Below are 22,635 nucleotides of genomic sequence, written 5' to 3'. Positions count from 1 at the left end.
ACAAGAGAAGTATGAATTAAACATACACAAAATGTTTGAAAGAAAAAAAGCTAATTAAAACAAAAACATCCATTTTAGTGCAAAGTGTTGCTAAACTTTAGTGTTAGGGCTTACTAATTGGATGTGGAAACCCCTCTTACTGGGCGTCTCTGGAAATGTGGCTTCCACGGCGAGAAACCCCAATTTCTCAGGCTTCGTATGTGTAGGGCGAGTACGACTTTGATCTTGCCAAATCTGTGAGGTTGGAATGTCTGGTCCACTCAAACCCTGGTTTGTGTGAATATTGTGTGGTTGACAAGCTGTTTAATCCTGGAATCATTTTTGTGAATCTCCTTTGAACCCTCTCCAATTTCAGCACATCCCTTCTAAGATAGGGGCCCAAAACTGCTCACAATACTCCAAGTGAGGCCTCACCAGTGCTTTACAAATTTCAATATTGCATCCTTGCTTTTATTTTCTAGTCCTCTTGAAAGGAATGGTAACATTGCATTTGCCTTCCTCACCACAGACTCAACCAGCAAATTAACCTTCAGGGAATCCTGCACAAGGACTCCAAATCCCTTTGCACCTCAGTTTTTTGTATTTTTTCTCCATTTAGAAAATAGTCAACCCTTTCATTTCTTCTACTAAAGTACATGACCGTACACTTCCCCACTCTATTCTATCTGCCACTTCTTTGCCCATTCTCCTAATCCATCTGTCCTTCTGTAGCTTCTCTATATCCTAAAACTATCTGCCGCTCTACCCACCTTCATATTGTCTGCAATCTTTGCAACAAAACCATCAATTCCATCATCAAATTATTGACATATAATGTAAAAAGAATTGGTCCCAACACAGACCCCTGTGAAACACCACTTGTCACTGGCAGCCAACCTGAAAAGGCTCCCTTTATTCCCACTCTCTGCCTCCTGCCAATCGGTCACTGCTTTATCCATGCTAGAATCTTTCCTGTAATACCATGGGTTTGTAGCTTAAACAGCCTCCAGTGTGACACCTTGTCAACAGCCTTTTGAAAATCCAAGTACACAAAATCAATCAAATCTTCGTCTATCACCTGAGCCTGGAATTTCCACCATACTGCTAGTGTCTTCCACAGTGAAGACTGATGTCAAATCCACTCTCGCCTCAATTTTACACTTCACACATCTGAAGAAAATTTTGATATCCTCTTTAATATTATTAGCTAGCTTACTTTTATATTTTGTCTTTACCTTCATAATGACTTTTTAGTTGTCTTCTGTTGGCATTTACAGTGCCAATGAAAAGTATTCCCCCCCCCCCCCGAAAGTTTTCATGTTTTATTGTTTTACAACATTGAATCACTGGATTTAAATCAAAGTGAAAACACATCTCTACAAAGTGATCTAAATTAATTACAAACCTAAAATACAAAAGATTGATTGCATAAGTATTCAACCCCTTTAATATAACACACCAAATGGGGGGTACCCAATCTTTTTTGCACCGCGGACCGGTTTAATATTGACAATATTCTTGCGGACCGGCCGACCTGGGGGTGGGGGGGTGTTAATCACGACCGGAATATAGGTGATAAGTCAACTATAAGTCACTTATAAGTGGCTAATAAATTCAATTTTGATTCTAAAAGGGTTTATCTAACGAATTTGATATTAAACACACAGCACATATTTTCCTTGTGTGAATATTGATAAGTCAATTATAAGTCAATAGCATCATAACATTTTAAGTAACGTTTGGATATTAAACATACAGTGCATATTTTCCTTGTATGAACATATAAAATCATTGCAACATACCAATATCGCTGAATCAGTGGGAGTCCTGAGCTTGTTTTCCTGCAACAAGACCGTTCCATTGAGGGGTGATGGGAGACAGCGATGCTCGAAGGGGGTTCCTTATGTCCAGTCTATTCTGCAATTTAGTTTTTGTTGCATTCATTGCAGAAAACTCCGCTTCGCAGAAAAATGTTGGAAATGGAAGCAACGTTTTCAGCGCTTTCGTGGTTATCTCAGGATATTCAGCCTTGACTTTGATCCAGAATGCCGGCAGAGATGTTACGTCAAACATACATTTCAGCCCATCGTCACTTGCCAGCTTGAGGAGTTGATCTTTTTCCCGTGCTGACATGGATGATTCACCGGGGGACATTCACAAGTGGGTCGCGGACCCATTCCTTTGCACGTCTTGGGTCACTGATGACCTCGTGTGCGTTCGAGTTCAACAGAGGGCATGACAGGGAATGGGGAAAGGTGCAGCTGACTCATATCGTTTCATATTGCCAAATCATATCGTTTCCTTGCGGCCCAGTAGCACATGCTTTGCGGCCCGGTGGTTGGGGACCACTGCACCAAATCATCACTGGTGCAGCCAATTGGTTTTAGAAGTCACATAATTAGTTAAATGGAGATCTGTTTTTGGAGGCCTGTGTGCAGTCAAGGTGTTCCAATTGATTGCAGTAAAAATACACCTGTATCTGGAAGGTCCAACTGCTGGCGAGTCAGTATCCAGGTAAAAACAACACCATGAAGACAAAAGAACACTCCAAGCAACTCTGCGAAAATCACAAGTCAGATGGATGCAAGAAAATTTCCAAGTCACCGAATATTCCTTGGAGTACAGTTAATTCAATCATCAAGATATGGAAAGAGTATGGCACAGCTGTAAATCTGCCTAGAACAGGCTGTCATCGAAGACCATGCAAAAAAGGAGACTAGTGAGTGAAACCACCAAGACATCTATGATAATGCTGGAGGTGGTACAAGCTTCAGTAGCTGAGATGGGAGAGACTGCTCATACAACCACTGTTGCCTGGGCGCATCAACAATCGCAGAATTATGGGAGAGTGGCAAGGAGAAAGCCTCTGTGGAACTCACAGGAAATCTCGGCTAGAGTTTGCCAGAAGGCATGTGGGAGACTGAAGACAGCTGGAAGAAGATTCTGTGGTTTGATGAAACCAAAATTGAGCTTTTTGGCAATCAGACTAAGCGCTATGTTTGGCGTAGGCCAAACACCACACGCCATCAAAAGCACACCATCCCTACTGTGAAGCGTAGTGGTGGCTGCATCATGCTGTGGGATGCTTCACTGCAGCAGGCCCTGGAAGGCTTGTGAAGGTAGAGGGTAAAATGAATGAAGCAAAATACAGGGAAGTTCTGGCGGAAAAAACGCATGCAGTATGCAAGAGAACTGACTTGGGAGAAGATTTGTTTTCCAGCAAGACAACGACCACAAGCATAAAGCCAAAGCTACGCAGGAATAGCTTAAAAGCAACAAAGTTGATGTCCTGGAGGCAAGTCAGAGTCCAGACCTCAATCTAATTGGGAATTTGTGGCTTAACTTGAAAAGGGTTGTTCAATCACGATTTGACTGAGCTTGAGCAGTTTTGTAAAGAAATGGGGAAAAATTGCAGTGTCCCGTTGTGCAAAGCTGATGGAGACCTATACACAAAGATTCAAGGCTGTAATTGCTGCCAAAGGTGCATCTACTAAAGATCGACTTGAAGGGGGTGCGTAATTATGCAATCAATTATTTTGTGTTTAATAATTGTAATAAATTTAGACCAATTTGTAGAAATTTGTTTTCACTTTGACACAAAAGTCTTTTCCGTTGATCAGTGTCAAAAAAGCCAGATTAAATCCATTGTGATTCAATGTTGTAAAACAATAAAACGTGAAAACTTCCAAGGTGGGTGAATACTTTTAAAAGGCATTGTAAAAGCTTCCTAATCCTCTAACTTCCCATTAATTTTTGCTCTATTATATGCCCTCTCTTTGGCTTTAATGTTGGCTTTGACTTCTCTTGTTAGCCACAGTTGTGTCATTTTGCCTTTAGAATACTTCTTCCACTTTGGGATGTATATATCCTGTGCCTTCTGAATTGCTTCCAGAAATTCCAGCCATTGCTCTGCCATCATCCCTGCCAGTGCCAGTGTTCTGTTCCAATCAATTCTGGCCAATTCCTCTCTCATGCCTCTGTCATTCCTTTTACTCCACCGTAGTACTGATACATCTGACTTTGGCTTCTCCTCAAATTTCAGCGTGAATTTCATCATATTATGGTCACTTGCTCCTTAGGGTCAACCACAAGCTGCTCTTAAAAAGCCATCTCATCAGCATTCTACATTTTGAAAATTCCCCCCTCTGGGAAAACCAGGTTGTACTGGATTCCAAATCTACCTGCATATTGAAATCCCCCATGACTATTGTAACATTGCTTTTTTGGCATGCACTTCCTAACTCCTGTTGTAATTTGTGGACCACGTCTGTATACAACTCCCATCAGGGTCTTTTTACCCTTGTAGTTCCTTAGCTCTATCCAGAATGATTCAACACCTTCTGACCCTCTGTCACCTCTCTCTAATGATTTAATTTCATTTTTTACCAACAGAGCTGCTCTGCTCCCTCTGCCTTCCTGCTTCTCCGTTCAATACAATGTGTATCCTTGAACCTTAAGCTCCCAGCTGTAATGCTCTTTCAGCTACGATTCAGTGATGCCTACAACATCATACTTGCCAAACTATAACTGTGTTGCATGTTCATCGACCATGCTCTGTGTACTGCGTGCATTCAAATATAACACCTGTATTAGCCTTTCTTGATTTTGTCTACCTTTTACAATGCGAGTCATCCTGTTGATTGTACGTTTGCCCTATCATCAGCCTCTACTTGCTAGGAACCTGTCTGCCCATTGCCTGTTTGTAACCCAACCCGCTGGGGAGCAGGCACTCAGTCTGGCTGAAGCTGAGGTGAGGAACACTTTGGCCACAGTTAACCCATGCAGAGCCAGGCTGGGTTCTGAAAGACTGAGCACCCCAGCTGCCAGAAGTGCTGATTTAACATCTCTGGAACAATCCATTGTCCCCGTGGTTTTCAAGGCAGCAACCACCGTTCCAGTGGCAAAGACGGTGATAGTAACCTGCCTGAATGACTATCGTAGGATGGCATTAGTATCAACCATTATGAAGTGCTTTGAGTGGCTGGTCATTAAATCCTTCCTTCCAGCTACACTGGATCCTTTCCAGTTCACTTCTCGCTCAAGTTGATCCACTGATAGTGCAACAGCCTCTGTCCTCCACTGTGCCCTGTCCCACCTGGAAAATGGGGTCTCATCTGCCAGACTGCTGTCTATAGACTTCATTTCGGTGCTCAACACAATCCTACCCCAGGAACTGTTAGGGAACCTGTCCTCACTGGGTCTCAACACCTCCCTCTGCAATTGGATACTAGACTTCTTCACAGAAGACTGTTTCTTGTCCCGTTACGCTGAGCACTGGTGCTTCAAAGCTGCATGCTCAGCCCGCTGCTGCCTGTGTTGCAGGATTCAGACCAGACCAGACCATGTTATCATTTGCGGATGACACAGCAATGGTTGGCCTTTTCACACAGCTGGTGGATTGGTGTGAGAAGAACAGCCTGAGCCAGAACGTGGAGAAGACGAAGGAAATCATTGTGGAAACAAAGGAAACGAACCATACCATGAATCCATGGCTCCTCCACAGAGAGAGTTAAGTGCACCAAGTTCCTGGCAATTCACATCACGGATGACCTCACCTGGTCCCTTTAGAACACCTTCCTGAACAAGAAGGCACAGCAGTACCCCACTTCCTAAGAAGTTTGAGGCAAGCAAGGCACCCAACCCCATTTTAACTGCGTTTTACAGGAGCACCTTTGAAAGCATCCTGTCAAGTTGTATCCCCATCTGCTATGGGAGCAGTCGACCATCGGACCGGAAGTCCCTACCAAGGACTGTAAGAACAGCTGAGAGGATCATAGGGGTCTCTCTACCATCCATCACGGACATTTATCAGGAGTGCTGCGTACACAGAGCTCTTAGTATTATTAAGGATCCCATCCATCCATCCAGCATCCTCTGACTTTCTACCATCATAAAAACAAGAACGGTCAGGACGAGAAACAGTTTCTTCCCTCAGGCCATCAGGCTTCTGAACTCCTGACCGCATCGTATTCGCAGTGTCTGTTCTCTACCTTATATTTAATATTAATCACTTTAGTTTGTTATTTAGGTGTGATTCATCTGTAGATTTTATCTTTGCTTTCCGAAGTTATTGTGTGTTATGTTTACTACTGTGCTTTACACCTTGGTTCGGAGAAACGTTGTCCCGTTTCTATATACATTATAAGTGTGTAGGAGGTTAAGTGACAATAAACCTCACTTGTCACGTGTCAGCTTGAATAGTGGTGGGTGCCAGGGGAGGTGATGGAGGTGATACCAAGGTGGCATGTAAGAGGCTGTTAGACTTATGAGCGTAGAGAGATATGGGTCATACAGACAGTTTGGATTGGTATTGTTTTCCGTAGACATTGTGACATTTAGACATTGTGCGCCAAAGGGCCTGTTCCTGTTGTGAGTTCAAGACTAGATGTGAAATAAAATCTTTGTCTGCCTTTTTGGGTGGATTTGAAAACGCCATTTCTTCCTGGTGCTCTGCCTGTTAAATATTGCTAAGTAAACAACACTACAAGTACAAGTAGGCACAGGGATAGTCCACTCGGCCCTTTGAGCACAGACTGGTTGGGGTGGAGGACCTGCTTCCTTGTTGTGTGACAATCATAACAGATCTGTCCCAGATCTCATCTCTTCTCTTCTGTATCATTTTCTCTCAGCCTTCCAGTTCCCTGATCTTTTAAAAGCTTGTTTACCTTCATGTTTGTACCTGTAATAACTCAGTCCCTGCAAACTCTGAGGGTGAGGAATTCTAGAAGGTTCCCCTCAATGAAGTTCCTGCACACCTCAGTTTTAACAGCGCTCCGTAACCTGTAAACCTATCTCCTCATTCAAGACCCTAGCACCAATAGAAACCTCAAATCTCCCCTGTCACGGCCTCCCTAAGGATTTAAAAGGTTTTGAAGTTGCTTTTGGATTTAATGGTATCTGGCTGTGTTTAATTTGGAAGCTTTGTTTCCCAGATGTACAAGTCATCAAAAGTGAGTAGCTTGGGACCTATCTTTATTAGGCAATGTCTTTAGCAAGTTCCCCTTGGTGAATTCGGTTCTCCCTGTATAAATGTGTTTCAGGGGTGTTATTATTGGGTGTGAGAGTAATTCCAGCCACCAGGGTGGACCGTTTCCTTCTGTGTAAAGGATCCTAAAGAACAAAAGAGAACGCTTGAGATACTCAGCAGCTCCGTGGAGAGAAAGCCAGTTAATGGTTCTGGCTTTCAAGTTGAATTTATTGCTTTGTGCATAAATACGGTGAGGTGCAGGTACACTGAAAAGCTTGCTTGCAGCAATAACACAGGCACTTAGGTACAGACAGCACATAAATTATAGTAAGGTTAGTGTTGTGCAGTTGGTTCAAGGACGGAATGGTTGAAGGGAGGCAGCTAGTTCTTGAACCTGGTGATGTAGGACTTCGGGCTTCTGTACTTGATGCTTGATGGTAGTCTTGAGAAGATAGCAGGACCCAGAGCTGGGATCCTTGATGATAAATGTTGCATTTGTGAGGCATTTCCTTCTGTAGGTGGTGTTAGTGGGAGGAAGGGCTGTGCCTGGATCGTCCGTCTCTTGAGCTGTGTACTGTTGGAGTACATTCGTTGTTTAAGGGAGAGTGGGTGTTCTCAGACAGTGGGAGAGGATGCCAACAAGGAGTAGAGTGTTTCTGAAAGGCCATGTGTACACCACTGGCCAGCTATCCTGTTTCTGTGTTGTTGGATCTTGTGAGCTGATTCTCTCTAATTTGAAAACCTAGGTGTGGCGCCATGCAATTGAGGAACATTCAGCCTACAGTACTCACTACTGCTCCCAGGATCAGTTCAGTGACTATGACGAGGACGAAGATTCGCCCTTGACCCAGTCCCTGCAGGAATCGCTGAAGGTATGATGGATTTGGCTTGGCAAACTCCAGACCCTTCACACTTGCCTGGTGACTTGCCCGTTGCTGCTGACAATTCTGCCTTGCTTGTTAGGGACAGCTCTTTTAGAGCACCCCATCCTAGCCATCATGGTTTAAACTTTTGTAAGCCAAAGGTTGTCAAAAGCTTTGCTGACTTATCTTGGAACGTGCTCACCCTGTACTGCTGTAACTGTAGTGCTATACTGTACGTTCTGGTCTCCTTTTTTTAATATCTCAGCCACATGATCAATGTTTCCATTATATACGGTACATGTGACAGTGACAACCCAATTATCAATTTCCACTCACCCCTCTGCTCGTTGAGTGGCACTGGGTCCTGATTAAACAGAACCTATACCTTTTTGGGACGTTGAAGGAAACCAGAGCATCTGGGGAAAGTCCACGTGGTCCCATGGAGAATGTAAACTCCATGCAGGCAGCGCCCGAGGTCTGGATTGAAACTGGATCTCTGGAGCTGATAGACACCAGTACTATCAGCTGTATCGCCATTGGTATTGCTTTAGAACGGGTTCTGAACCTGGATTCCATGGACCACTTGTTTAATGGCATTAAGAAGATTGTGAACCCCTGCTTTAGAACAGAGAACAGTACAGCACAGGAGCAGACCCTTCAGCCCACTATATCTATGCTAACCACAAGTTCCCATCTGTACGAACCTCATTGACCTGCACTTGGTCTGAAGTTTGCTCGTCCTTCCACTGGATTGGGAGGGTTCTGAGGACTTGGTATTGGTGGCATCTCTCTAGTGCCTGGAGATAATGTCCTGTAGATTTTCCAGCTTTCTGGATCATACAGGAGGGTAGAGATCACACGAACCCAGCTGACCATTAGTATTCTGTATTACACTGTCTCAAGTTTTAAGCGGTCTTTTCCTCGGTTAGTGTGTCAATGCAATTCTCCACCGTATTCATTGGCCATCTTCACTAAGAGATGGCTCCTGAGATATAGGAGGTGGTCCAGGACCTTTAATGTACACCTTGGACAAAGGCCACTCAACCCCTCGGCCCTTTGCTACTATCTCTGCTCCCCACCTGCCTCGACCTGCCTTCTCCATCTCCCTTTATCCTTCTCTAGCAAGTTCCTCCTCAACCTCCATCTCTGCTTCCCGCTCTGACCCCTGACTTAGATGTTTTAAAAAAAAAGCTGTAGAGAGCAAAGGTGGAGAGTTAACTTCCGCACTGCATGTGACTGGCAGCTACGGTGACTCAGTGGTGTGAGATCTGGAGGGCTGGGAGCCCCAGTGCCACTAGCAGGAAGTTTCCTGGAATGGAGGGGTCATGTAGAGGCTCAGAATATCATTGTGAAGAGGGGTTAAAATCCTATTCATGGAACCGGGATTGGGATCAGGAGGGGTGGGGCAATACACCCAGAACCTCAGGAAAAATGGTGCTGAGGACGGTAAGGATTAGGCAGCATATAAGAACCAAATAAGTCAGGAAGGTAATGTTTGACTGCTCAGGGAGGCCTTAGTAAACTCAGTTAAAGAGCCATCAAATAACACAACACGAAAACAGGTCTTTTGAAACAGCTGGTTCAAATTGACCAGGATTCCTATCTAAACTAATCCCACTTGCCTGTGCTTGACCCATATCCCTCTAAATCTTTCTTAGCTACGTATGTACCTATCCAAATGCCTTTTAAATGTTGTTAATGTACCTGCCTCAGCTACTTGCTCTAGCAGCTCATTCTATATTCGCACGACCCTCTGTGTGAAGAAGTTTCCTTTAGGATTTGTATTAAAACTTTCATCTCTCACGAACCTATGCCCTGTAATTTTTGGTTCTTCTTCTCTGGGAAAAACACTGTGTGCAGTCACCCTATTTATGCCCTTAGCTCTGTAAGGTCACACCTTGTTCGACATTCCAAGGAACAAAGGCCTAGCCTGTCCAACCTCTTCCTTTGACTTCGAACTTCTGTTCCTGGCAGTGTCTTCCTGAATCTTCTCTGCACCCTTTCCATTTTCCTATAACATGGTGACCAAAACTTCACACAGTTGTGCAAGCGTGGCCTCAGCTGATGTAAGGAATGGAACAGTGCTGTTACCCGCCCCAGGATGGTGCCCAGGGTGGAACAGTTCGGTTTTAAGGAGAGGCTGGGTCTGTTCAAATTTCTCAGATTCATTTATTTACCACGTGTACATCGAAACATTGTTTGTGTTAACAACGTAAGGACGTACTGGGGGCAGCCTGGGGGTGTTGTCACACTGTCCAACGCCAACCTAGCTTGCAGACCATGTTCAGCAGAGCAACACCAGCAGCAACAGCAAAACAAGCTCCTTTGCAACACACACAAAATGCTGGAGGAACGCAGCAGGTCAGGCAGCACCTGTGGAAATGAATGAACAGTCGACATTTTAGAAACATAGAAAACCTACAACATAATACGGGCTCTTCGGACCACAAAGCTGTGCCGAACATGTACTTAGATTAGAAATTACCTATAGTTACCCATAGCCCTCTATTTTTCTGAGCTCCATGTACCTATCCGGGAGTCTCTTAAAAGACCCTATCGTATCCACCTCCACCACCGTTGCTGGCAGCCTATTCCACGCACTCCCCACTCTGTGTAAGAAAAAAAAACTTACCCCTGACATTTTCTCTGTACCTATTTCCAAGCACCTTAAAACTGTGCGCTCTCATGCTAGTTATTTCAGCCCTGGGAAAAAGTCTCTGACTATCCACATGATCAGTGCCTCTCATCATCTTATACACCTCTATCAGGTCACCTCTCATCCTCCGTCGCTTTTGAGCTGAGAACTTTCATCAGGACTGGAAAGGAACGGGGATGAAGTCAGAATAAGAAGGTAGGGAGAGGGGAAGGAGTACAAGGAAGAACATGATAGGTGAAGCTAGCTGGGTGGGGGAGAAGGATGAAGTTAGAAGAAGAATAGGTTGCAGGGAAAATTAGCAGGGGGAGGTCTCTGTGAGTTGGCATTGACTTGATGGGCCAAGTGGCCTCTGAGTGTATCTTAAAGAAATATGAAGTATATGAAAGGGATCTGAGCCCAGGCATTGGTGCATTCTGAGCCAGGAAGGTTTGGCAAAGTTTGGGATAAATGGGACGTGGTGTAGAGACAGTGGAACCAGAAGCAGACTGGAATTGGGTTTAATATCACTGGCGCACAGTATGTTGTGAAATTTGTTGTTTTGCAGCAGTAGTATTTAAAAAATATAAAACACAATGAGAAGTACTGTATGTGTAAATGAATTAAATACATAATGCAAAAGAGAGCAACAAATCGTGAGAGAGACAAAATTTTGGAGGAACCCAGCAGGTCAGGCTGCATCCATGGAAGTGAATAAACAGACAACTTTTCAGGCAGAAACCCTTCTTCAGGACTATTTTTTTCAGGGAAATTAGTGAGGTAGTGTTCATGGGTTGATTCATTGACTGTCCAGAAATCTGATTGCTGAGGGGAAGAAACTGTTTCTGAAACGTTGCGTGTGGGTCTTCAGGTTCCCGTGCCTCCACTGGGAAGAGGGCATGTCTTCACTCATCTGGAACTGGTCATCACAGGAATATTCTTGGAGGGTTGGGGGAGAGATGGAGAGTAGCTTTGGGTTGTGAGTCACTCCCACTTGCAAATCTCTTACTAGCTCTTCTTTCAGTTAGTCCTGACGAAGGGTCTTGGCCCGAAACATCGACTGTACCTCTTCCTATAGATGCTGCCTGGCCTGCTGCGTTCACCAGCAACTTTGATGTGTGTTGGGTTGTGAGTGCTTGTTGCCTCTGACCCATTGATCAAGAAGCCAGGGGTACAAAACTAGTCTCCATGCTGTCTCCAGGAAAGAAACAAAGGAAATTTGGCAACACAGGAAAGAGTTTCTTTGGCCCATTGTGTCCATCCCATTCAAAGAGAATCAGAATCTGGTTTGGGGGTCGCTGATATATGTTGTGAAATTTGTTTTGTGGCAGCAGTATATTGCGAGCCATAAATATTACCATAACTTTCAAAAATTAAATAAATCCTGCAAAAGATGAATAACGAGGTAGTGCTCGTGTTCATGGGCCATTCAGAAATCTGATGGTAGAGGGGAAGAAGATATCCCTGAATTGTTTAGTGTGGGTCTTCAGGCTCCTGTAATCTAACCCCACCCACTGTACAGCTCACTTCTCAGACCACATCCTATTCTGTGTCGGGGCAGATACCTCTCCCACCGTCTCCAGCAGTGAGTTTCAGACTAACTGGGGAGGGGTGAGGGTGGTAAATCACTTCCCCTTCTCCAGCGGTGAGTTCTAGACATTTGGGGGGGGGGTGAGGGTGGTAATTTTTTCCCCCTTTTCTGGCAGTGAGTTCCAGACTTCTCGGGGGTGAGGGGTGGTAAATCCTATCCCTTTCTCTCTAATCCTACCAATCACTTCATCCCTCTCGCTCTCTTCGCCCTAGCACCCAGCCCCTGTGCTGAGGGAAATGGGTGCTTCACATTTGAGATTTGACTCATAGTTACAGCTCTCAGTCCTGGCTCCAATCTGGGGAAGCTCCTTTGCTAATTGTCCAGTGCAGCTAGAATGGCACTGTACAGGAATAGGTCCTTCGGTCCAACGTGATACTGAATGAAACTAAATCCCTTGTGCCTGCACGTGATCAGTATTCTTCCTCCATCGTTGCTTATTCATGAGTCTGTCTCATAAGCCCCTCTGTTGTATCTGTCTCCACCACCACCCTGACAGCCCGTTCCAACTAGCTGCCACACATTTAAAAAATAAACTTTTCTTTCTCATTCTTCTCCTTTGAACTTCCCCCCTCACCATGAATGTGTGTCCTCGAGTACATGACATTTCTCCTCTGGCAGTAAGATTCTGACTGGTGTCTAGAGCTGTATACAGTCGTGGCTTCATTGATGCTTTCCACAGTCCCAGCACAATCTATCTGCTCGTACTTGATGCCTTGGCTAGTAAAAGGAAGCAAACTGGGTGGCAGTTTAAGCTCCTTACCTACCTACCAATGCTCACCACTAAAATCGAGGCAAGAAGACTGCAACTAGCGGGGCACTGTCTACGCCACCCCGAGCTACCTGCCAGCCTAGTCATCGAAGCACGGGAGGATGAACCCTGGGCACCCTCCCAAGACTATGGTCAACACGCTCCTAGAAGACAGCGGTGCGGCTAATGTGGATGAACTGAACACACTGATGAGGGAGAAGGAGAAGTGGAGAGTCCGTCATCATGCCCAACGCCGGCCCCCTAGGCCTGAGTCGACGTAGTAGTAGTCATTAGTAAGGGCGTCAAAGATCAGGGGACAAGGCAGGAGAATAGTGCTGAGAGGGAAAATAAATCAGCCCTGACAGAATGGTGGAGCAAAATCAGTGGGCTAAATTGTCTGCCCTGTGGTGAAGAGTCTCGACCCGAAACATCATCTGTTAATTTCCCTCCACAGGTGCTGCCTGACCTGACTCCCTCCTGCATTTTGTGCCTATTGCTATAAATGCTGGCCTTTCCAGTGACATCACTCCCTGTCCTCCACTCACCCTTCCCCCACATACCTCAGCAGCACCCTCCCTTCCCTGTCACTTGGAAGTTTCCATGTTTTATTGTTCTACAGCATTGAATCACAGTGGATTTAATTTGGTTTTTTTGACACTGATCAACAGAAAATGACTCTTTCGTGTCAAAGTGAAAACAGATCTCTACAAAGTGATCCAAATTAATTGCAAATATAAAACATAAAATAATTGATTGCATAAGTATTCACCCCCTTTATAGACACACCAAATCATCTCTGGTGCAGCCGATTGGTTTTCGAAGTCACATGATTGGTTAACTGGAGATCACCTGTGTGCTCCAGGTGTTTCGATTGATTGTAGTACATCTGGAAAGTCCAACTGCTGGTGAGTCAGTATCCAGGCAAAAACTACACCATGAAGACAAAAGAACACTCCAAGCAACTCTGCGAAAAGGTTATTGAAAAGGACAACTAAGGAGGCGGATACTAGAAGGAGGGAGGCCACCAAGACACCTATGACAACTCTGGAGTGGCTGAGATAGGAGAGACTGCATGTACAACTGTTGTCCAAGTGCTTCACCAGTCACAGCTTAATGGGAGAAAGCCACTGCTGGAAAAAAAACTCACATGAAATCTTGGCTAGAGTTTACTAGAAAGTATGTGGGAGACTTTGAAGTCAGCTGGAAAAGGTTCTGTGATCTGATGAAACAAAAATTGAGCTTTTTGACCATCAAACTGAAGACTATGTTTTGCGTAAGCCAAACACTGCACATCATCAAAAACACACCATCCCTACCATGAAGCATGGTGGTGGCTGCATCATGCTGTGGGGATGCTTCACTGCAGCAGGCCCTGGAAGGCTTTTGAAGGTAGAGGGTAAAATGAATGCAGCAAAATACAGGGAAATCCTGAAGGAAATTCTGCAAGAGAACTGTGACTTGGGAGAAGATTTGTTTTCCAGCAAGACAATAACCCCAAGCATAAAGCCAAATCTACACAGGAATGGCTTAAAAACAACAAAGTTAATATCCTGGAGTGGCCAAGTCAGAGTCCAGACCTCAATCCAATTGAGAATTTGTGGCTGGACTTGAAAGGGGCTATTCACTCATGATCCCCATGCAATCTGACAGAGCTTGAGCAGTTTTGTAAAGAAAACTGGTGAAAATTGCAGTGTCCAGATGTTCAAAGCTGATAGAGACCTATCTACCCAGACTCAAGGCTGTAATTGCTGCCAAAGGTGCAGCTACTAAAGACCGACTTGAAGGAGGTACGTAATTATTTTGTATTAAATAGTTGTAATAAATTTAGACCAATTTGTAGAAATTTGTTTTCACTTTCACACGAGAGTCTTTTCTATTGATCAGTGTCAAAAAAAATAAATCCACTGTGATTCAATGTTGTAAAACAATAAAACATGAAAACTTCCAAGGTGGGTGAATACTTTTTACAGGCACTGTATATCTCTGCAGCCTTTGCTACTTGTTACTGTCAGTGGGTGTGGGTTGGAGGATCCCAATCAAGCAGCTGACATCGAATGACCTCAGTGAAGCAAGTGCCCCTGCTACAGGTCACTGTGCTGCTGTTACCTGCTCACGCTCTCCCTCTAGTGGACAAATGTAGCAGCACATCGGAGAGAAGCAGGGAAGTCCGTGCTCACTTCACAACACTGTCATATGGGTAAATTGGTTTATCATTGTCCCATGTACTGAGGTGCAGTGGGCAGCACAGTATTAAAGCAGTTAGTGCGAGGTTATTGCAGTTCGGAGTTCAATCCCAGCATCCTCTGTGAGGCTTTTGTATGTCCCCGTCACAGAATGCATAGGTTTACTCTGGATGCCCCGATTTATTCCCACAGTCCAAAGGCCTACTGGATAGGAGGTTAATTGGTCATTGTAAATCATCCAGTGATTAGACTAGGGTTGAATTGGTGGGTTGCTGGCAGCGTGGCTTGAAGGGCCAGAAGGGCCTATTCCTTGCTATGTGTCTAAATAAATAAATAATGAAAATCAAGCCTTCCATACCATCCATAGAGGTCAATTCATTGTCATTAGTACATTTTGGTATTGGTTTATTATTAACACACGGGATTCTGCAGACGCTGGAAGTCTAAAGCAATACACACACAAAATACTGGAGGAACTCAGGCAGCATCTATGGAAAAGAGTAAACGTTCAACGTTCTGGACTGAGACCCTTCTTCAGGACTGAAAAGGAAGGGGGAAAGATGCCAGAATAAAAAGGTGGGGGAGGGGAGGTTGGGTAGCTGGAAGGTGACGGCTGACGCCAGGTGGGTAGGAAAGGTAAGGACTGGAGAGGAAGCAACCCAATTGCAGAGGAGAGTGAACCGCAGGAGAACGGGAAGGAGGAGGGGATTCGGGGCAAGGTGATAGGTAGGTGAGAAGAGGTAAGAGGCCGGAGTGGGGAATAGAGAAGATAGGAGGGGGAGGGAAACTTTTCTTACCAGAAGGAGAAATCGATATTCATGCCATGAGGTTAGAGGCTAAACAGATGGAAATAAAGGTGTTGCTCCTCCACCTTGAGGGTGGCCTTAATGTGGTATAAGAGGAGGCCATGGACTGACATGTCAGAATGGGAATTAAATTCTTGGCCACTGGCAGATTCCACTTTTGGGGGATGGAGTGGAGGTACTCGAAGAAGTTGTCCCCCAAATTACAAAGGGTCTCACCAGTGTAGAGGAGACCACATTGGGAGCACCAGACACAATAGACACCCCCAGCAGATTGGCAGATGAAGTGTTGTATGGGCAGATGCAGCACTTTGACTGCTTGCAGGGTTAACTGCTGGGAGGGAGATTAATGGGGAGGGACGAACGAACAAGGGAATCACGGGGGGGGGGGGTGGAAGGAGGGATCCCTGCAGAAAGCAGAGAGAAGGGGAGAGGTAAAGATGCGTTTGGTGGTAGGATCCTTTTGGAGGTGGTGGAAGTTGTGGAGAATGACGGAAGTAGATGCCGATGCGTGGTAGGTAAGGAAGAAAAGAACTCCATCAGTATTAAAATGGCGGGAAGATGTCTGAGAAGGTGTGGGTGAGGGTAGAGTCAATGGTGGAGGGAGGGAAACTGGGGCTTTGTAGGAGGAGGGCATCTCTAATATCCTGGAAAGGAAAGCCGCATCTTGGGAACAGGTGTGGTGGAGACGAAGGAATTGAGAAAGGGGAATGGCATTTTTACAGGAGACATGGTTGGGAAGAGGCGATGTCAAGATAACCTTGGGAGTTGGTATGTTCATTAAAGATGTTGGTCGAGAGATGGTCTCCAGAGATGAAGACAGATAGATAGAGAAAGGGGAAGGGGGTGTCAGAAATGGACTAAAGGAATTTAAGGGCAGGGTGGAAACTGGAGGCAAAGTTGATGAAATTGATGAGCTCAGTATTGATGCATGAAGCAGCCCCAATGCAGATGTCACTGTGATGGAGGAATAGCTGAGAAGGATTACCAGGAAAGGCTTCAAGCATGGACTTGCTACATAGCTAACACAAAGACAGGTGAAGCTGGGCCCATGCGGGTACCCATGGCTACCCCTGGAGTCTGGAGAAAGTGGAAGGAACTGAAGGAGGTACGAGTTCAGTGGGGCAGGAGCAGGCAGACAGAGGCCCTACTCAGACAGTCAGGTTTGTGGATCTTGGGTAGGAGGTAGAAGTGAGCAATGAGAGGTAAGGGAACTATGAGCTTGGCGGCAGTGGATGGGGTTCTCTAGAGTAGATGAGGTCAGTGAAGGTGTTGGAGACAGTTTTCTGATGGCCTGGAGTGGGGTCCTTTTCAAGGCGTCCTCAAACTTGGCCACAAAGCCATCCATTCCTTCATCCAAATTATTGACATGTAATGTGAAGAGAAGCAATCATGACACTGACCCCTTCTGAACACCACTTGTCATCAGCAGCCAACCAGGAAAGACCCCCTTTATCCCCACTCTTTGCTTTCTGCCAATCAACTAATCTTCTGTCCATGCTGGTACCTTTCCTGAAATACCTTGGGCTCTTATTTTGTTGGGCAGCCTCGTGTGGCACCTTGTCAAAGGCCTTTTGAAAATCTAAATAAGCAACATCCACTGGCTCTCCTTTGTCTATCCTGCCTGATATTTCCTCAAAGAATTCAAACAGATTTGTCAAGTAAGATTTTCCTTGAAGAAAACCATACTGACTATGGCCCATTTCGTCATCATAGGATAGTACAGCACATTACAGGCCCTTTGGCCCACAATGTTGTGCCGACCCTCAAACCCTGCCTCCCATATACCCCCCCCACCTTAAATTCCTCCATATACCCGTCTAATAGTCTCTTAAACTTCACTAGTGTGTGTGCCTCCACCACTGACTCAGGCAGTGCATTCCACGCACCAGCCACTCTCTGAGTAAAAAAACCTTCCTTTAATATCCCCCTTGAACTTCCCACCCCTTACCTTAAAGCCATGTCCTCTTGTATTGAGCAGTGGTGCCCTGGGGAAGAGGCGCTGGCTGTCCACTTTATCTATTCCTCTTATTATCTTGTACACCTCTATCATGTCTCCTCTCATCCTCCTTCTCTCCAAAGAGTAACACCCTAGCTCCCTTAATTTCTGATCATAATGCATACTCTCTAAACCAGGCAGCATCCTGGTAAATCTCCTCTGTACCCTTTCCAATGCTTCCATATCCTTCCTATAGTGAGGCGACCAGAACTGGACACAGTACTCCGTGGCCTAACCAGAGTTTTATAGAGCTGCATTATTACATCGCGACTCTTAAACTCTATCTCTCGACTTATGAAAGCTAACACCCCATAAGATTTCTTAACTACCCTATCCACCTGTGAGGCAACTTTCAGGGATCTGTGGACATGTACCCCCAGATCCCTCTGCTCCTCCACACTACCAAGTATCCTGCCATTTACTCGAAGTACCCCAAAACATCACTCTTAATAATGGGGTTCCTTTACCTTAAGCTCCCTAATCATTACACAACATCCAATCCATAATAGCTGATCCCCTAGTGGATTCAACCACAAGCTGCTCCTAAAAGCTATCTTGTAGGCATTCTACAAATTCTCTCGTTTGGGATCCAGCACCAACCTGATTTTCCCAATCTATCTGCATATTGAAATCTCCCATGATTATCACAACATTAACCTTTTTACATGCCTTTTCAATCCCCCAGGGTATTAGCGATTTATACTCCCAGATCCCTCCGGTCTATCACACACCTCAATGCCCTACTGTTTTACCTTGGTTTGTCCTCCCAAAGAGTAACACGTCACACTTGTTTACATTAAGTTCCATCTGACATTTTTCACTTCATTTTTCCAGCTGGCCCAGATCCTGCTGCAGACTTTGAAAACTTTCTTCACTGTCCATTATGACACCAAACTTGCTGTCGTCCACAAATTTGCTGATCCAGTTAACCACATTCTCATCCAAATCATTGATACGGTTCAGAGAAGCAATCATCTACTACCACACTCGGCCTTCACTCACAAAAGCAATGTTGAATTTAATTTATTACCCCAGCGTGAATATCAAGTGACTGAACCTTCTTGACCAATCATAACGAGATAAATTGTGGGGCCGTGTCCGTTTTATCGTACCAGGGAACCATTCAGTTGTCTGATTACAGCAGGGTATAAGGTGCCCTTGAGCCTGGCAGTAAGTGCTTTCAGACTTCTCTGTCACCTTCTGGTTAAAGTACCATCACGGACAGGCCCTTCAGCCCACCTTGTCATGCCTATCTTAATCCTGAACGAATTCTGAATCCCTTTATCCCCTGTTCATTCAGTTACCTGTCCACATGCATCTCAAATGTTACTGTTTCTGTCTCCATCACCTCCTCTGATCACTCACTCCAGATACCAACTACTCTACTGCCCCCATCTTTTTTGAACCTCCCTCTCGGATAAAACTTAGTCCCTCTTGTTTTACATACTCTAAGCACTGGAAACAGCCACAAACTACCTTCTCTATTCTGCTCATAATTGTACGTGTTTTTATCATGTTATCCCGCAGCCTCCTTTGCACCAGTGCAGAAAGTACCAGTTTATCTATCCTCTCTGCTAACTCAAGCTCTTCTGTCCTGGTAACGTCTTTGTGAATCTTTTTTACACTCTTGGTAACTGAATCAAATCCTTCCTATAGCATAGTGACCAGAACTGCACCCGATGCTTCCAAGTGCAGCCAACTAACGTTTATACAACTGTGACGTGATGTACCAATACTCGTTACCTTGGCCAATAGAGGCCAGCCTACCAACTCCCTCCCACAGCACATTGTCTACTTGTATCACCACTTTCAGGGAACTGGATACGTCCAAGGTCCCCCTCTTCTACAACACTCCCCAGGGCCCCGGTGTTTATTTTGCATATCTTACCATGGTTAAATTTCCCAAAATACATTACTTTACACTCCGTCTTTGCTCTATTTTTGAATTAGCTGTTCCAGTGTTTCTTTGTGGGCCATTTACAGCAGCAAATTAACCAATCAATCTGCAGGTTTCCATCAGATTTCTGAATATTGTTGCCTTTTTTTCCCTCTCTAATTCATTTTCAAAACCTGGCAAGGCTAGTTTATGTTGGAGATGAGATTGCAGATGCTGGCAGCATCTGTGGAGGTGCCTGGGGTGGGGTGTGGTGAGAAATGGACGTTTGACATTTCTGATCGGGACCCTCCATCTGCACTAAAAGATAGAGGGAAGGTAGCTGGTATAAAGAGGTGGCAGGTGATGGGTGGATCCAGGTGAGGAGTTGGGATAGGCAGATGGAGGAGGAGAGAGTAGGAATAGTGACAGAGGCTGGGAGGGGAGAGATGGATGTGACAAAGAAATGCAGATGGTGGAATCTGATAGACCATAAGGCATTGGAGCAGAACTAGGCCATTTGACCTATCGTGTCTGTTCCACCATTCAACCGTAGCTGATTTTTTTTTATTCCCTCTTTAGCCTCACTCCCTAGCCTTCTCCCCATAACCTTTGATGCCATGCCTATCAAGCTCTGGCCTCCACAGCTGCCTGTGGTAATAAATTCCACAAATTCACCACCCTCTGGCTAAAGAAATTTCCCTGCATCTCTGTTTTAAATGGACACTCCTCTATCCTGAGGCTGGTCCCTTTTCTCTGAGACACCCCCACCACAGGAAACATCCTTTCCACATCTACTCTGTCTAGGCCTTTCAAAATTCAGAAGGTTTCAATGAGATCTTGCCTCATCCTTCTAAATTCCAGCGAGTACAGACACAGAGCCATCAAACAGTACCTCGTATGATAACCCTCTCATTCCCTGAATCATTCCTATGAACCTCCTCTGGACCCTCTCCAATGCCAGCACATCTTTTCTTAGATGAGTCTAAAACTGTTCACGATACTCAAGGTGAGGCCTAACCAGTGCTTTATAAAGCCTCAGCATCACATCCCTGCTCTTGTATTCTAGACCTCTTGAAACGAATGCTAATATTGCATTTGCCTTCCTCACAACCAACTCAATCTGTAAGTTATCCTTTAGGGTGTTCTGCATAAGGACTCTGAAGTCCCTTTCAATCTCAGATTTTTGTATTTTCCACCCCATTTAGAAAATAGTCTGCACATTTACGACTATTACCAAAGTGCATGACCTTGCAATTTCCAACATTGTATTTCATTGTTAGTCCCTTGCCCATTTTTCTAATCTGTCTAAGTCCTTCTGCAGCCTACCTGTTTCCTCAACACCACCTGTCCCTCCATCAATCTTCATACTATCTGCAAACTTGGCAACATAGCCACCTATTCCATCATCTAAACCATTGATATACAGCTTAAAAAGAAGTGGTCCCAACACCAACTCCTGTGGAACACCACTCGTCACTGGCAGCCAACCAGAAAAGATTCCTTTTGTTCCCACTTGCTGCTTCCTACCAATCAGCCATTGCTCAATCCATTGCTAATAACTTTCCTGTAATACAAGGGGCTCTTAACTTGGTAAACTGGCTCATGTGAGGCACCTTGTCAAAGGCCTTCTGAAAGTCCAAATATACAACATTCACTGCATCCCCTTTATCTATCCTACTTGTAATCTCTTCAAAGAATTCCAACAGGTTCGTCAGGCAAGGTATTTCCCTTAAGGAAACCATGCTGACTTTGTCCTATCTTCTCTTGAGTCACCAAGTACTCCACAACCTCATCCCTGACAGTTGACTCCAACATCTTCCCAACCACTGCGGTCAGGCTAACAGGTCTATAATTTCCTTTCTTTTGCCTTCTTTTTTTTATAAATGACCTGGATGAGGAAGTGGAGGGGTGGGATAGTAAATTTGCTGATGACACAAAGGTTGGAGGTGTTATGGATAGTGTGGAAGGTGTCACAGGTTACAACGGGACATTGATAGGATGCAAAACTGGGCTGAGAAGTGGCAGATGGAGTTCAACCCAGATAAGTGTGAGGTGCTTCATTTTGATAGGTCAAATATGATGGCAGAATATAGTATTAATGGTAAGACTCTTGGCAGTGTGGAGGATCAGAGGGATCTTGGGGTCTGAGTCCATAGGACACTCAAAGCTACAACACAGGTTGACTCTGTGGTTAAGAAGACATATGGTGCATTGGCCTTCATCAATTGTGGGATTGAGTTTAGGAGCCGAGAGGTAATGTTGCAGCTATATAGGACCCTGGTCAGACCCCACTTGGAGTACTGTGCTCAGTTCTGGTCGCCTCACTACAGGAAGGATGTGGAAACCATAGAAAGGGTGCAGAGGAGATTTACAAGGATGTTGCCTGAATTGGGGAGCATGCCTTACGAGAATAGGTTGAGTGAACTTGGCCTTTTCTCCTTGGAGTGACAGAGGATGAGAGGTGACCTGATAGAGGTGTATAAGATGATGAGAGGTATTGATCGTATGGATAGTCAGAGGCTTTTTTCCAGGGCTGAAATGGTTAACATGAGAGGGCACAGTTTTAAGCTGCTTGGAAGTAGGTATGGAGGAGATGTCAGGGGTAAGTTTTTTACGTAGAGAGTGGTGTGGAATGGGCTACTGGCGACAGTGGTGGAGGCAGATATGATGGGGTTTTTTAATAGACTCCTGGATAGGTACATGGAGCTTAGAAAAATAGAGGGCTATGGGTAACCCTGGGTAATTTCTAAGGTAAGGACATGTTCGGCACAGCTTTGTGGGCCGAAGGGCCTGTATTGTACTATAGGTTTTCTATGTTTCTTAAAGAGTGGTGTGACATTTGAAAGAGTCCAATGATTTTTGAAAGATCATTACTAATGCCTCCACAATCTCTACTGCGATCACTTTCAGAATCCTAGGGTGCAGTTCATCTGATCCGGGTGATTTATGTACCCATAGGACTTCCAGCTTTTTGAGCACTTTCTCCCTTGTAAT

At 45.0% G+C, this 22,635-nt stretch overlaps 1 protein-coding gene across 4 annotated transcripts in view; it reads left to right on the top strand.

Moving 5' to 3' along the window:
- The window catches only part of LOC140197511 (oxysterol-binding protein-related protein 1-like), a 344,662-nt gene that overhangs the window by 54,683 nt on the left and 267,344 nt on the right, over positions 1-22,635 (top strand). For all 4 annotated transcript variants that reach the window (XM_072257540.1, XM_072257558.1, XM_072257530.1 and 1 more), the window contains exon 14: positions 7,693-7,818. In XM_072257540.1, the coding sequence (XP_072113641.1) occupies positions 7,693-7,818 (126 nt within the window). The remainder of the gene's footprint in view (positions 1-7,692; positions 7,819-22,635) is intronic.

The sequence above is a fragment of the Mobula birostris genome, chromosome 1, assembly GCF_030028105.1.
Source record: "Mobula birostris isolate sMobBir1 chromosome 1, sMobBir1.hap1, whole genome shotgun sequence".
NCBI lineage: Eukaryota > Metazoa > Chordata > Chondrichthyes > Myliobatiformes > Myliobatidae > Mobula > Mobula birostris.
This window is presented reverse-complemented; position numbering and strand designations above follow the sequence as displayed.